Here is a 14,330-nt window from a genome sequence, read left to right as displayed (position 1 = left end):
GTGAGCAGAACCATTATTCAGAGGCAGTGACCAAAAGCTTCTTTACAGGGTGTGAACCCAATTAGTAGCAATGACGTAGCTGAAAATTTCTTATGGAGCTGCAGTTATACAGGTTTTTTAATACCATTGTTCTACAGAAAGGTTGGAAAAGGTCTGTACTTTGAAGGTACAAGGCATTTTTATACTGATGTCACTGCATCTGAAAGGTGTACTGCTATATTTTATTTTTTTAAATCGTAACTGTAGTTGAGCAACTACTTGTAGAATAGGCTGGTGTCTCAGTAGAATATTGTTACGCTCCTGATGTTTGGATGAATTGTTAGTATTATTTCCCAGTGATTAATAAGATGAACTGATTGAAACTTCCTGAGAAAAATATGCGTTTAACTCTTTTATAATCTTTGGCAGGATTATCTCAACATTTAGTTACAGACTACAAGCAAGTTGTAGAACTTCTTGAAGAGGGAATAGCTAAAAGGTATTTTCTAAAAAAAAATAAATCTTTATTTAACACTTCTTTCACCATTATTTTGATTTCATTGATGTTTGTTTTACATCCAGTGTTGCCAGTGCTTTGTCTATGATACAATGTAAGATACGATGTGTGATGCTACATATCCTCATATTAGCCGCAATAACAGTTACAAGGACTCGTGAAGTTGTTGTTTAACACATTTCTCACATTTCTTCATAACTGAACCCGTGCTGACTTACCCACAATATTCTGCCATCTGCCTGGAATAAAAAATGCATGCCAGGAAAATGTTTTGTTGTAAACAGGCTTTATTTCTTCTCCACTTCCTCATGATGCTTTAGACTGCATAGCTTTCAACTCATTTGTTTGTGTAACTTAACGATGTATAACAGCTGAAAAGATAGTGTATTTGTTTTATAATTATCTGTTAGAATTCTATAGTTTTGTTGTTGTTCTTACTCCAAATCACAAACATCTGCCAGGGCAGAAGTGTGGGAATTGGCATACCAGTGAAATTGACAACTTTGGCTCTCATTAGTCAAGATTTTTGTTTGTTTGTTTTACTTTTTTTTTTACAGGCAGCTTTGGACATCAATACAATTGCCATTAAAGTGATAGAAAAGGATATCATTTGAAATGACCCCCCAAAACCAAATCACAGTTCCAAGATTCACATTACTTCTTATCATAAGAAGCGTTGAGATGTTAGAATATCAGTGGTGCTGTGAAGTAAATAAAAAACTAAGCTGCATTATCATAAAAACATAGAATATACAGCAGGATTAAGTTTTGCCACTTCTGCTTTTAGCGACCAATAGATATACTTCTGTGATAAGAAGGGGGTTTTTCGGAATAACTACAAAATTCCAGTCTGTCTACTAGTGTTGTCCTACAGTGGTCTCATTGCTGAGGAAACAGAAGATACAGAGAAAACAAAATCAGAATTTCAATATTTTGTGTGTAGGTTTCTTTGATGCTGAATTTTCAAATGAAATATTCTGCTGAGTATTTATTAGCACATTATAAATGCAAACAAGCTAATTTTAAACATCTGCAGTCTGGCATATGCTGCCACATGTAAATCAGCAAGCTGTTACAGGGGGAGAAGGGTTGGGGAACAGATCGTGGTTGTCTCACATGGCTGTAGGCAGGAGAGGAGCTGGTGGGGCATGATGGCCTGGAGGTTTATATAGGAAAGATCATGCCCTTGCATATGGGTGGTGCCTTTCACTTTTGCTTTATAAACTTCAGTGCTGTTCCCCTGTATTCTCTGCCCCTTGTAGAACTGTTTGCTGTTTTCTGCCCTTTACCTAATTGTTCGTCTTCCTCCTCCAAGATCTTGGAGATTAGTTCACCTTCTTCTGCTTCCTCAGTTTAGGCTCATTTATAGTTATGATGCATTAGACTGCTTGTAGCTTTTGGCAGTGCCTGGTCACATGTCTGTGAAGTTGTAGAAAGAAGGGAGCAACAGGTAACAAACAGAGTTCGGCTTTTGGCCTCCTGTGGTAGGCACACAGCTGCTGTGCTCTACTGCAGTTTATTTTTGCAGTACTCTTATAGCTGGGCTCAAAACAAAGACATGGTCCCATAGTCATTTTTTCCGCTGCTAAAAGTACCTGCTCTTGTCAATGGTAAGATGAACAAAACTGGTGCTGAAGGCTGCACATGTAACTGATAATCAATAATGAGTAATTTTGTATTCAAGAGAAACTCCAGGAGTGACAAAGGAAAGGATCTGTGACCTGGCTTCAGCCGTAGGCAAAACCTTTCTTTGGGTTTGTCCAAACAAGGACAAGAAGGACAAGAAAACAAGAACTTCAAGGAAAGTAGAATTTCCAGAAGTTTGTTACAGAGTGGAAGAGTGTCATTGATGCTCCTCCTCCTGCATCTGGTACCTGCCAGCCAGAATGCATGGGTCAGAGGCCTAGAGCCTGAGGTCTAACCTGTCCATATGGGAAAGGCAAGCAAGTGCTACGCAAGTGAATCACAGTATTCATTTGGTACTTGTAGGCTTGCTAATCTCACTGGGCTCTTCTAATGGTGTAAAACTACTGCAACAGCCCTGTGACAGAGGAAATATTCAAAAGTAGTGTAGGAAGCTTGTTGGATCCTTTGAAGGGTTAAGAAATAAAAAAGAGAACAATATGGAGGAAAAAGTATTGGGCCAGTACATTCAGTGATGTCTGGGGTGAGCTGTGTGAGGCTATGGCTGTCTGTACTTCTTTGCTGTGTTCTACCCTAGTGCAACCCCTTACGCCTGTACTGCAAGACACTTTGGGATATTTCTTCAGGGTGCTGCTGGAGGGCTAAACCACCTTTAACTTCACTGTTGGTTTCTATCCATCAGGTCCTGTGTCACTCTGTGTGATCAGATCCAAGAATGCAGCATACCATATTATCAAATTTTCACATTCCTTCATCTCCATCAACTCTGCTCTGTTTATTTGTGCTTTGTCTGAATACAGGGAAATAAGCCTTATGTAATTGAATGGTATGCTCTTCTTTCTAGAATCACAGCAGCTACACATATCCACAATGCCAGCAGCAGATCCCATGCTATCTTCACCATCCACTATACTCAGGTTAGCTAAAAATAATCCAACTTCCTTTTCACTCTAAAAAAGCATTATTCAATGTGTTGAGCATTGTTTAGCTGTCACTGTTTTGTGCTGTTTGTAATAATCTCGGTGGAAACTGTTACTGATTTCCTTTGGATCACACTGCAGATGTATTACCCTTCCTACACTGCCTGATGTGTTAAGTGTTTACGGAAGTATTCTTGTTTCTTTATGCAAGCTTATAATTAGCAGTGATGCCAAAGACTTGCTGTAAAAAGAAATGTTTAAAGCTTTACCCAGCCCTTTGAATTGCATTATGCCTTGTTAGGATGCTGTGAAAATGATCTGTGGATATGTTTGAGGTTATGTTTTGTCGCACTCATTTAGGATCCTTAACTAAAGTATATGCAGCATTAGTTTAATGCCAAAGTTTTGTATCTATCCAGCATTTCAGATGTGCTCATCTCTTCAGCATTTGGCATCCAGTCCTCTCAGAGACAATGCACCCTTTCTCTGGAGGAATTATATCCTTCTCTGGCAGGGAAGTCTTTCAGTGATCCAATAGACCTTTTCTATCTCACACTTCTAACATCCTGTAATCACAGAACATTTGGGGATATTTTTCAGTAGTTTCACAAGAGACCTTTGGAATACATTAGTGGAAAATAACTGTGCAAGATCTACGAGAAAGGCTTTCACAGTCGCTAGGCGGTAAAGTTTTTTGTTTTTTGTTTTTTGTTTTTTTTTCAAGAGGAAATCCGTGTAAGAGGATTTCTCTGTCAGCTGAGAAAGCTGTTGAGCTAATGGTGTGAACATGGCCAGTGAGTCAAGGTCACAAGGAAAGGCAGTGAGAGAGTCAGAAGTGCAAATCAATTTCAAACAAAAGAGGGCACCTATTTTATTGTCATTAATGAATTAGGAGGAATAATCTTCCTTATTTGTGTTTTTTCTTCAGGCTATATTAGAGAACAATCTCCCCTCTGAAATTGCAAGCAAGATCAACTTAGTGGACCTTGCAGGCAGGTAATAATAATACACCAAATGGCAAAAAGATAACTTTATCTGAAGAGGCTGTAGTACTGCCCTAACATATGAAATTTAATATTTTAAAACTTCAATAACACAACAGTAAGTCCATCTTTTGTATATGGTAACAAGGAATATTGAGCTAATATTGTCTCTGTCATCCATTCTTCTCAATTGGGTACTGGATTTCATTGGGGAAATAAATTCCTGTGCCCTAAGGTCCAATACTGTGCTGTTTCAAACATTTAATGTAATCCCACTCAACCCTGTATTCTTTTTAAGTTTTTGTTTTGTTTTGTTTTTCCCAGTAGCTATTAGTGGAATTACCAGATCTGAGCTTGAAAAGAGAAAAAATGAATATATTTTTTATGGCTGCCTAGCATGGGATAATATTCTTATCTTTCTACTTAGGTTGTTTGTGTTTCAGAAGCTCCTAAGTCTCTGATCTTAGTTATACTTTTCAATGAGGAACAGGGGGGAATGGTTTTAAATTAGAAGAGGGGAGATTTAGATGGGGTGTAAGGAGGAAATTCTTTACTGAGAGGATAGTGAAGCACTTGAACAGGTTGCCCAGAGAAGTTGTGGATGCCCCATCCTTGGAAATGTTCAAGGCCGGGTTGGGTGGGGTGTTGAGCAACCTGATCCGGTGGGAGGTGTCCCTGCCCATGGCAGGGGCGTGGAAACTAGGTGATCTTTAAGGTCCCTTCCAACCTAAGCCCCATTCTATAATGTGCTTCTATGATACCATACATGTGGTTATGCTGGATGTGACAGAGAACATTAGGATAGAAGTTGTGCTGAAGAGTTGTAGAGCAGTTGGAAAACATGACATTTTTTCTTCTCAAGAACGTAAATCCCCATGCACATCTGAGCAGAGAAAGTAGTAATAAGGGGATGTATAGATTTTTGCACTGAGCCCATAAGGGTTGTGTAACGTATGTTGTCTTTTAGTTGGAACCCCGGCTAAACTTTGGTAGCCCAGTTCAGGCTTGAATTTATGTTCCGGTGGGTCTTAATCAGCATTTTGTTCCAGTGGCCTTTTCTGATGGTTGTTTGGAATTCAGAACCAGAGAGCAGTATTTCATGTGAAGTGTTCAAAATGTATTTTTTTAATCGTACACTTTGCTATTTCTGTTTTCTTGTGTGTAAGGAAAACGCGTGATGCTTTCACGTTGATTGTGTGTTAATACTTAAACATTTTTATTTGGTTTGCATTGTCTTTCCCATGCTTGTGTGCTTCAGTGAAAGAGCTGATCCCAGCTACTGTAAAGATCGAATTACAGAAGGTGCCAATATTAATAAGTCATTGGTTACACTTGGAATTGTCATCTCCACTTTAGGTAAGCGCACAGTAGTTCTTTATATTCAAGGGTAGCGATAAAAGCGTAGGACTCAACCAGGATGTGCTACATCTTAATCTTTACACTTACAATCAAAAGCTGAACAGAACAGCTGTGTGGCTTCATAAACTGTAATGACATTTAAGAAAATTAAATAGTCATGACAGAAAAAGATAACTAATTTCCTGAGCTCTGTTGCATTTCTCCTTCAGCACAAAATTCACAGATGTTCAGCAGCTGTCAGAGCATAAACACCCTAACAAGCGAAGGGGAGAGCAGTCATGTGGACAGCCCTTCCACAGGCAGTGTCAGTGGAACCAGACGGCCGGCTTACATCCCGTACCGTGACTCCATCCTCACCTGGCTTTTGAAGGATAGTCTGGGGGGCAACTCCAAGACCATTATGATTGCCAGTGAGTTTGATTTCTTTTCATTGTTATCATTTTGCACTACATTACTCCCCTGAAATACATCTCTTTTGAGGTGCAAAGTCAGCTATATCACTTAGAGTCTGACCTTGTAAAGATTTTCATAAATATTTCATAGGATATGTCAGGAAATAAAAAGGTGTGCTGATTGTTCATGAAGTTAAGCATAAGACTTTCCAATGTCGTAGTTTTGATTTAATGTGATTTACTCACTTATAAATACAAATTTGAAAAGTCATTTTCTGTGAGCTTGATGAATCCCTAAGGATATTTGGGTTTTGTTTTATAAAGAAGTCAAACTGAAAAACATCCAAATTTTTGAAGTGTTTGCTTAAACTGATTGCTTCTTTTAAATAAAATCATTGTTTGCTTTCTATCTGTAGCTATTTCTCCTGCCAGCTCCAGCTACAACGAGACCATGAGTACCTTGAGATATGCTTCAAATGCCAAAAATATTATTAACAAGCCCAGAGTGAATGAGGTGAGGCCTTGAGTTCCGCTTTTCATTCTTGTTCAGTTTGTTGTGTGTATTATTTAAGCTTTATTCAGTATACCTATTCTCTGAATAAAATTCATACCTCTCTCTCATGTTAGCTGGAGCTAAATGGGAGACTGGGTATTACAGAAATGATTTGATTCCTTGCAGCTTACATAATTTAGAATTTCACACCTTTTTTACATTCTTCATATCTATCCCATCATTTTCCATCTTTCTTTCCTTTGAATAGTTGTGACATGCGTGTTCACCCTATGTCTTTATCCTAAATATTGGTGGAGTTACAAATCCCTTACATTGTTCATGACTATTTAATGTATTAGTACAAATGTGTAACCTTACAGCCCTTCCTTCAGGCATGTTAAAGGAACAATGCTAAGGTTGCAGAGTCAAGGATTCAAAAATTTTGCCAGGCTTAAGGTAGCCTATGTAGTCTCAATTTGTCTTCTTTGCAGTACACAACATGATGAAGCTTTTGAATACATGGGAAGAAGTTTTACCACAGAACCATAGCTTCATTCTTTGCACAGAATATCCAGGGGTGAACTCTGACTGTATGGTAAATTCATCTCTTTGATTGTGCAGGAGTCCTACACAGACTGCACAAGTTAAGAGGTGGCAGGGTGTTAAAGGAAGAGTCTGATGCTGCCTTGGAGAACTGAATGCTGTCTCTGCCCCTGTGTGACTCAACCAACCTTGTATATTTACTACACTAAAATTCTTTAGGTCTGTGTTTTCTAAAAGCATTATCATGTATTTTTTCTGTATACCATGAATTTCAAAGACATGACTTCCGTGCAGAAGTTCTATTTGTTCAGCTTCCTGAGTTAGACTCTGTTTCCATTCTCTGTTTAAAGAGTGCCTTATAACTAGTTTTCAGTCAGCACTAGTAGCAGTAATAGTCTGCTTTTCACAGCAGTGGTCTCAACTCTGACAGGCCACATGCGAGTAAATACGTTCCTCCTGGATCAGCCTCCTGTTTCATAGAGTCACTCAGCCTCCCAGCTTGTTTCCCCACTGCTCTTTCACACAATCTGTACTAGCCCCTTAACTCCATCCCTTCAGGTAGCTGCCTTCTTCCCCTCACAGCAAACTGAACCAAGTCAAATTGTCACTGGCAGCATAGAGACAATTATCCTAAACTGTCTGCAAAAAGCTCATTTCCATCAACTGCCTATGCAGCGATACTTACTCTGAAAGTGAGGGAAATGCCTCCACACAAGCAGGCAGGAACTACTTTGCGAATCAGTTTTAAGGTTTTTTAATACTGTGGTTGGATATGTTCTGACTTAGTCTCCTGTAGGTTGATTTTCTCCTATGCATGACAGAAACAGCAATGTTTTCTGATGTGTTGGGGCAGTTTTGAAAATACATGCATAAAAATACTGATGTGTCTAGCTATTGTCACGATGGGAATAAATATTATGGCAAATCTGTGTTCAAAAAAGATTTGGAACAAAGTTTACTGGAAAAGAAAACCTATCAAAGATGGGAAATGCTGACCTCTGAGCAGTACATCGCAGAGTCTGTAGCAGAGTAGAAGAGGGAGTATTGTTGTGAGTTTGCTTGTTCTCATCTCTTCTGGGCTCTCAGAACAGCTCTGCATTGCCTTCTTTAGCTAGAATTATTTTAACAATGGTTTTTCCAATATCTGTGTCTCAATGTTTCAGGATGCAAATGTAAGACTGATTAGAGAACTGCGAGAAGAAATTGACAGATTGAAAACTATGCTGATAAGCTTTGAACTGGTATGTAGGAACACTTCCCAGCATGAGCTTTAATGGCATTTTAGGTGGCTACAGTAACTTAGTTTCATCTAATCTGTTTATCTTTCCATATTTATTGTATCTGGAGGAAAATTAAATAGTTTGTTATTTTAAATTAAATTAAATGTCTGCATCATTTCCTGATAATTATAAGGCTAACTGCATTTTGGGTGTTTCTTCTTTTTCTGGCATTATGTTGATAATCCTGAAGTATAAGCACTTGTGTGATGATTAGAAAGGATTTCCTTGCTGTCTTTTGTAGAGTTGGCTGGCTTTGTTATGCATCGATACCAATACCTTGAAATAGAAATATTTGTTTGTAGGGATACACAAGCACCAAGACAGCCAAGTGTTAATCACTGATGTAATTTCCCTGCCAGTTCGTTGCAATCCTCTTTCCCCCAAAAAAGTGAACTAGTAGGTCTCAACAGTAGTTTGGAGGTTTCAGCCTGCCTGCACACTCTGATCCTCCAAAAGAGGTTGCGAGTGTTTCTGAGTCTTCACAATACAGCTGGCACTCTTTATGTCTTTGCCTTTGGAATAATAACATCATCTTGGCTTTCCATGCCACAGGGAGCATGTTCTGCTGAAAAACACCGGAACCACAATCCAGGATTTATTTACACAGAAATCTCTCTGTTAATGCACTTTCACTAGTTTTCCCCCAAAACTTGCATGCAATAGTTAGAGAGGAGTAGGCAGCATTGCATGTCTATGTTTTTTGTCTTCCCTTCTCCTGAATTCACCTTGAAATCTTGGAGATTGAAACAACATGCTTGCCAGTTGTTAATAAGGAAACCAACACAGATCTCAGTGACTGTTGTTTGTACAGAGGAATTCCAGTCCTTCTTGGAGCGATGACAGGGATGGAAATCTGACCGAGCTGGTTCTTCAGAATGAGATGAAGGTGTGTATGATCTACATGCTGCTGTAACCCTCTTACATTCCACAGGACTGGGAGGGATAGCATTGCCACAGTTCTGAAATGACAGTGAAAATGTGTTTGCCCTAATCCTTTCATGTTTGCTCTGAATATGTAGGAATTTGCCATCTTTAATGCATGTTGCACGCTCTCTAGGAATTTGTGGTGAGTCTCTTGTGTCCCTAATGGGATGCTGTCCATTGCATATTACTAAGTCTGCACAATCTATTTCTTGTTTGAAAACTGTCTAAGTATATCACAGTAATTTCATGATATGACTCCTTTGTCTTCCAAGTTTAAACTCCTCCAATTTATTTAAGGGAAATTATTGCACAGTCACCAAATTGCTGTGAAGATTTAGTCATCAGTGATGTGGAGAGGTTTTGGAGATCTTGGTTTTAAGATTTGCTTAAGCTTCTCAGGACAGGAAAAATAAGCAGCGTCATCATACATCTCTCAGATATTTTGGGAATGAGTATTCAGTGGGTTAGCCTGCTTCACTAGGTAGCAGCACAGGTTTAACTTATTTTTGTTGCCACAGAAATGTTCTACAATTAGAATTACACCTGCACTGCAACTGGTGAAAAAATTTTACATACAGTAACTGGAAAACTGTGCTGATTTTTTTTCCAAAGAAATTTATGTATGAGAAAAATTCAACTACTTATTAAATGAAAGAGTTTTTCCTCCTCTTCTCATTTAAGATTGAGCAACTGACCAAAGACTGGACAAGTAAGTGGATGGACAGGAAGGCCATCATGGAAGAATACAGTGTGGACATCAACAAAGAAAAAGCTGGAGTAACAATAGATTCCAGTTTACCTCATCTAATGGCCATGGATGATGATATCCTCAGCACAGGAGTGGTGCTGTATCATCTCAGGGTGAGATAATGTCACTTGTCTTGTTTTTCCTTTAAATTTAAAAACATGTTTTATTTGGGGGAAAAAAATGGAATTATGGTTAAGGTGACTTTACAACAACAGCTAACAAAAAACAAAGGCCACAATTCACAAAAAGAACAAATACATAGGTGAAAGGAGAACAGTAGCAGAAAAGGACAGATGAAAATGGAGGAGGCAGACAAGAATTCACATATGGAATAATAAGTTCACCTCCTATGAATGCCTGTGCAAACTATTTGATAATGTGTGGTAAGCAAAGTGAAATACCCTAATTCAGACTTAGTAGATTGTTCATAAAGCATGAGGACTGGTATGGATCTGTATAAAGGTAAAGGATGGTGCTTAAAGTGTACCAGATTTACTGGTCTAGATTTTAGTAGGTACTTGTATACTTGAGACTAGAATATTTGTATGTTTGTCGATCATGTACAAAGGTAACCTTTGACTAGACCAATTTGGCAGTGACTTCGGTTTATTGCTATTTTCACTTTATCAGGTGCACCAAGTAGATTCCAGGTGTGCAGCATGAATGCTACTTACTTGTAATCCTATTTGAGTGGATATTTTCCAGGGTCAGGTGGAAGTCCTGGCTTCATAGAAAATGCTTTGCTGTGTAGCTGCTCATTTAAGGAATTGTTATCACTAAGAAATTTTCATAGCATCACATGTGTATTACTCTGGATTGTGGCTTAAGATGTGAGGGCCAGGTCAGCTAGTTTCAGGGGATTTTTTTAGTCAGGGCTAAGTAAGGGCTAAGCTGGGCTTAATTTTTTTTTTGATGTTGTTTAAATGAGTGGAAGTTACCAAAATATTGATGCTGTTTTAACATAAAAAGAATGATGGATGGGCACCTATTCAGAGATGCGCTCATTAGCAAACAGTGTATTAAATGAAATTGTCTTGTGAAATTGGTCTTGTTGTGGATCTGTCTACTAATAAAATATCTTAATCCAAATCTAGGTTCTATGCCACTTGATACAGTTTTGGGATGTTGTATTTTTTTTCCTCTTAAAAAGCAGCAATGGATATTTGAAACAGAAATCACACTATTCTTTATTATGTTGAAAGAGAAACCTTACTAATTTGTCTTATGTCCGCACAAAGAAATTGTACCGGGTAATAATTAGGAACCAAATAATAACATCTTGCACTGATCAACATGCTTAAAATTTTACTACTCCATCCTACATTAACATGAAATATTAGTTTAAAGTAACGGCTACAATTTAAATGTTTTTCCATTATGTGTCAGTGTGGAAACAGTAAATATTTTCACATAGTAATTATAACAACACCTAAAGTAATTTAAAGATACTAATTTTAATGGATAAGCCTAGTTTGAAGAGTCACCTTCCGAAGTCATTAGCCAGTGTCTCTGTCAGACTAACATCTTTGTCTCCTCTTTCTTTGCTCCTAGATGCTGCCTTTTCTTTTCTTTGTGCTTTGCATCTTTTAGACTCTGGTGTCTATTACCTTCATCGCATCAGCAAGAAGGTAAAACACTAGCTGTTCCTTACATATTAGGACTTTAATGTATTACGGCAATTTACTTTGTACTTCTAAAGAGAAGCAGCCCTCAGATCATGTAAAGCAGACATTGTGTTACTCTTTTATTCTCTTGTTATTCCATAATGTTAATTCCATTAATCAATGCTGTGCTGGTGCTTAATGAACCTTTCTTTCTTAGCTTCTATTTCTTTTTTCTGGCTTTCATTAACAAAAATAAGTATTTTTCCTATCGCCTAACTGACCTTAATAATAAGGATTTGTTGGTATCGTTTTAGATGATTTCCTCTTTTTTCCACAAACTTTTCTGTAAATTAGAGTACTCCAAAAACTGAAAGGGGGAAGTAATCTCCCTCTTTATGCTTCTCTAATGTGCTTTGGGAATTCCACCCTTAGTCAGGAAACACTGCCAGAAGAGAGAAACAATGTAAAATTACTTGCAGATATGAAGATGTACCTCAGTATGTTAAGGTGAAGTTATGCAGTCATTTGTTCTGAAACATCTGTCTTTCAATTTTTTAGGTAGAATATTCGATATTAATTAGGAAAGAGTATGAGTATTTAAATTATTAGCTCAGATAATAGCATTTGAAAAAATAACTTGAAATGGGTCGTGTTTATGCTTTGTTTTATGCTTTGTTTTTGTCTTTAACAAGTTAGTTTGCTTGCATGCTATCTTCACCCTTGCTCTCAGCTGCAGTTTTCATTTGTACCTAATCTCATCCAGATTCATTCCACTAATTGGGATGCATTTAACTATTGTGAATTTCATGAGCAACCATAATTATACTTTTCTGAATTACCAAAAGGTTATTTCAGCATATTGGAAAAAAGTTTTTTATGGTGTTGTAATAACTGTCTCCTTCCTTAGTCAATAAGATAATTGATGAAGAAGTGTTCTGGGAGTTAATTTACTTCTCTTTGTGTAAAATATGTGGTGCTAGCTCACTTGGTTTTGTGAGGTGCGTCAAAAGGCAAATGGTTCATAAGCTTTCTATAAGTTGTGGCCAAGGCAGGTGTCTATTTTGTGGTTCAGTCCGCTGACTGTTAAGCTGACATGTATCTTGATAATTACCCCAAAGCGGGGGCACTGGGCATAATGCAGCCTTCAGCTTCTCCAGCAAGGGAGGAGGTCTCAGCAGGGTTTGCAGCAGAAGGCTCTGTTAGTTGGCTCAGTTCCCCACTGTTTAGAGACCCAAGCTCTGTGAGGAGCTGAAAGGTAATTCTTCCCTTCCCCTCAAATGCAAGAAATGAGTATGATTTACCCATAATTACCTATAACTGCATCATCCTCCCTTTTCCCAGTCTTGAGGCTTCAAAGATTACTTCTTACTTATTTTTAAATCTAGACTACAATATGCTTGGAGCAGAAAGCATATTCAATTTATTCTCATAAGAATATAAAAATCAAGTAGCTTAATGACCATAATTAATTGTAATATTACTTGCAGAGTTGCCACTAAAATTGTTTCAGAGTGCATACAATAATCAGTTTATAACAATTGAGTATAGTATCTCTTCAGGCCTGGGAAATGGTCTTGCTGTGTTTTCCTGAGGAGAAAGATAGAACCAGTAATGTAACATAATAGGCAAGTGGTAAATTCATTGCCTTTACTGGTAGTACGTTCTCATAGAATTGATTAAATGACACTGTTCTATTGATATTTGCACTGTACCTTAAGAATACTGTCTCCCTCCCATCACTAGCCGATAATGTGGTTTTGATCTGCTCGTTCTTAAGATTTTTGTTCCTGGGTGGTCCTTTTCTGTGAAGTTATTTGATGTTCAAGTTTAGGAACATGTCGTATGCCATATGTGCCATGTCATGGCACATATGCCATAATCACCAAGAAGACTTTTTATAAATGTCATTTATGTTTTGGAAAAAAGTTCACCTTTAGGTAGTTACTTTGAAGAATTCACATTCTCTGACATGGTTGCCTTGTTAAATAGGAATTCAGTTACTTTTATATCTTGATTTTTATTGTGAAAAAAAAATAATTAACTGAGTAGTCATTTTGTGACTTCTTTCTTCATGCATGAGTACTTATTTTTAAAAAGAATTATCTCATTTCTGCAAACAACAAATCTCAGTGTAAAAGTTCAAAGCATCAGGACATGTGTTCACATTCAAAATATTTGTAACAAGCATGTTCCAGAAATCATCCTCTGAGGGTTACCCCATCTACTGGATTAGTAACAGAAGCTGATGTAGCTGCAGGATAAGAAGTAATTGCATTTCTATGGGGGGCACTAGGATGAAGTATTACAAAGTAGTTTCTACAGTTTGCTCTAAACAGTCCAAACATTCAGAAGTGATATATTTCAAGTATTTGCTAAGTTTCTGTACATCTAATCCTCATATAGAATTAAGGATATATTCTTTTATATATATATATAGCATGCTTTTTTAATCCCTATATAGAATTCGTCATCAGTAACTGACTTTTATATTAGTTGTTTTCTTGTTTTAGGAAGGAACAACCAAAATTGGAAGGAGTGATTCAGACCAAGATCAAGACATTGGTAAGAGAATGATATTACAGATTATTTTATGATATGGTCAGTTCAAAGCAAGTGGTTTACATTTGTTTGTGTAATAGCTAGGTGATGTTTCTTTTTGTCATCTGTCTTTATAGAAGAAGGTAAGGAGAGAAGAATAATTATGTAAGTTGGCTAAAATCTTTGTTTTTTTTTGTTGCTGTATGAAGTAAAAAAAAGAAAATCAATGAAAGGGATTGAAGTCCTTGTAGAATTTTATTTATGCTTGTGAAATGCTGTGTTAGAGTTTAGAAATGTCGGTGTCCAACATCCAAATCCTGGTATGTTCTGTCATAAACTAATGGCACAGGTCATCAGGGTACATTCAAAATGTTTTTAACTCTCCTTGGGCACAGATTATTTTACA

General features: G+C 37.5%; 1 protein-coding gene across 14 annotated transcripts in view; it reads left to right on the top strand.

Moving 5' to 3' along the window:
• Window positions 1-14,330, top strand: part of STARD9 (StAR related lipid transfer domain containing 9) — a 106,839-nt gene that overhangs the window by 53,913 nt on the left and 38,596 nt on the right. For 13 of the 14 annotated variants that reach the window (XM_083837519.1, XM_083837525.1, XM_083837521.1 and 10 more), the window contains 10 exons: window positions 409-478; window positions 2,985-3,057; window positions 3,989-4,056; window positions 5,302-5,399; window positions 5,612-5,812; window positions 6,211-6,308; window positions 7,994-8,071; window positions 8,922-8,996; window positions 9,716-9,895; window positions 13,897-13,948. In XM_083837519.1, the coding sequence (XP_083693645.1) occupies window positions 409-478; window positions 2,985-3,057; window positions 3,989-4,056; window positions 5,302-5,399; window positions 5,612-5,812; window positions 6,211-6,308; window positions 7,994-8,071; window positions 8,922-8,996; window positions 9,716-9,895; window positions 13,897-13,948 (993 nt within the window). Of the gene's footprint in view, window positions 1-408; window positions 479-2,984; window positions 3,058-3,988; window positions 4,057-5,301; window positions 5,400-5,611; window positions 5,813-6,210; window positions 6,309-6,344; window positions 7,050-7,993; window positions 8,072-8,921; window positions 8,997-9,715; window positions 9,896-13,896; window positions 13,949-14,330 lie in introns of those variants that run through there. The other variant, XM_083837518.1, reaches the window with a different exon arrangement.

The sequence above is a fragment of the Anser anser genome, assembly GCF_964211835.1.
Source record: "Anser anser genome assembly, chromosome: 5".
NCBI classification, from domain to species: Eukaryota; Metazoa; Chordata; class Aves; order Anseriformes; family Anatidae; genus Anser; species Anser anser.
This window is presented reverse-complemented; position numbering and strand designations above follow the sequence as displayed.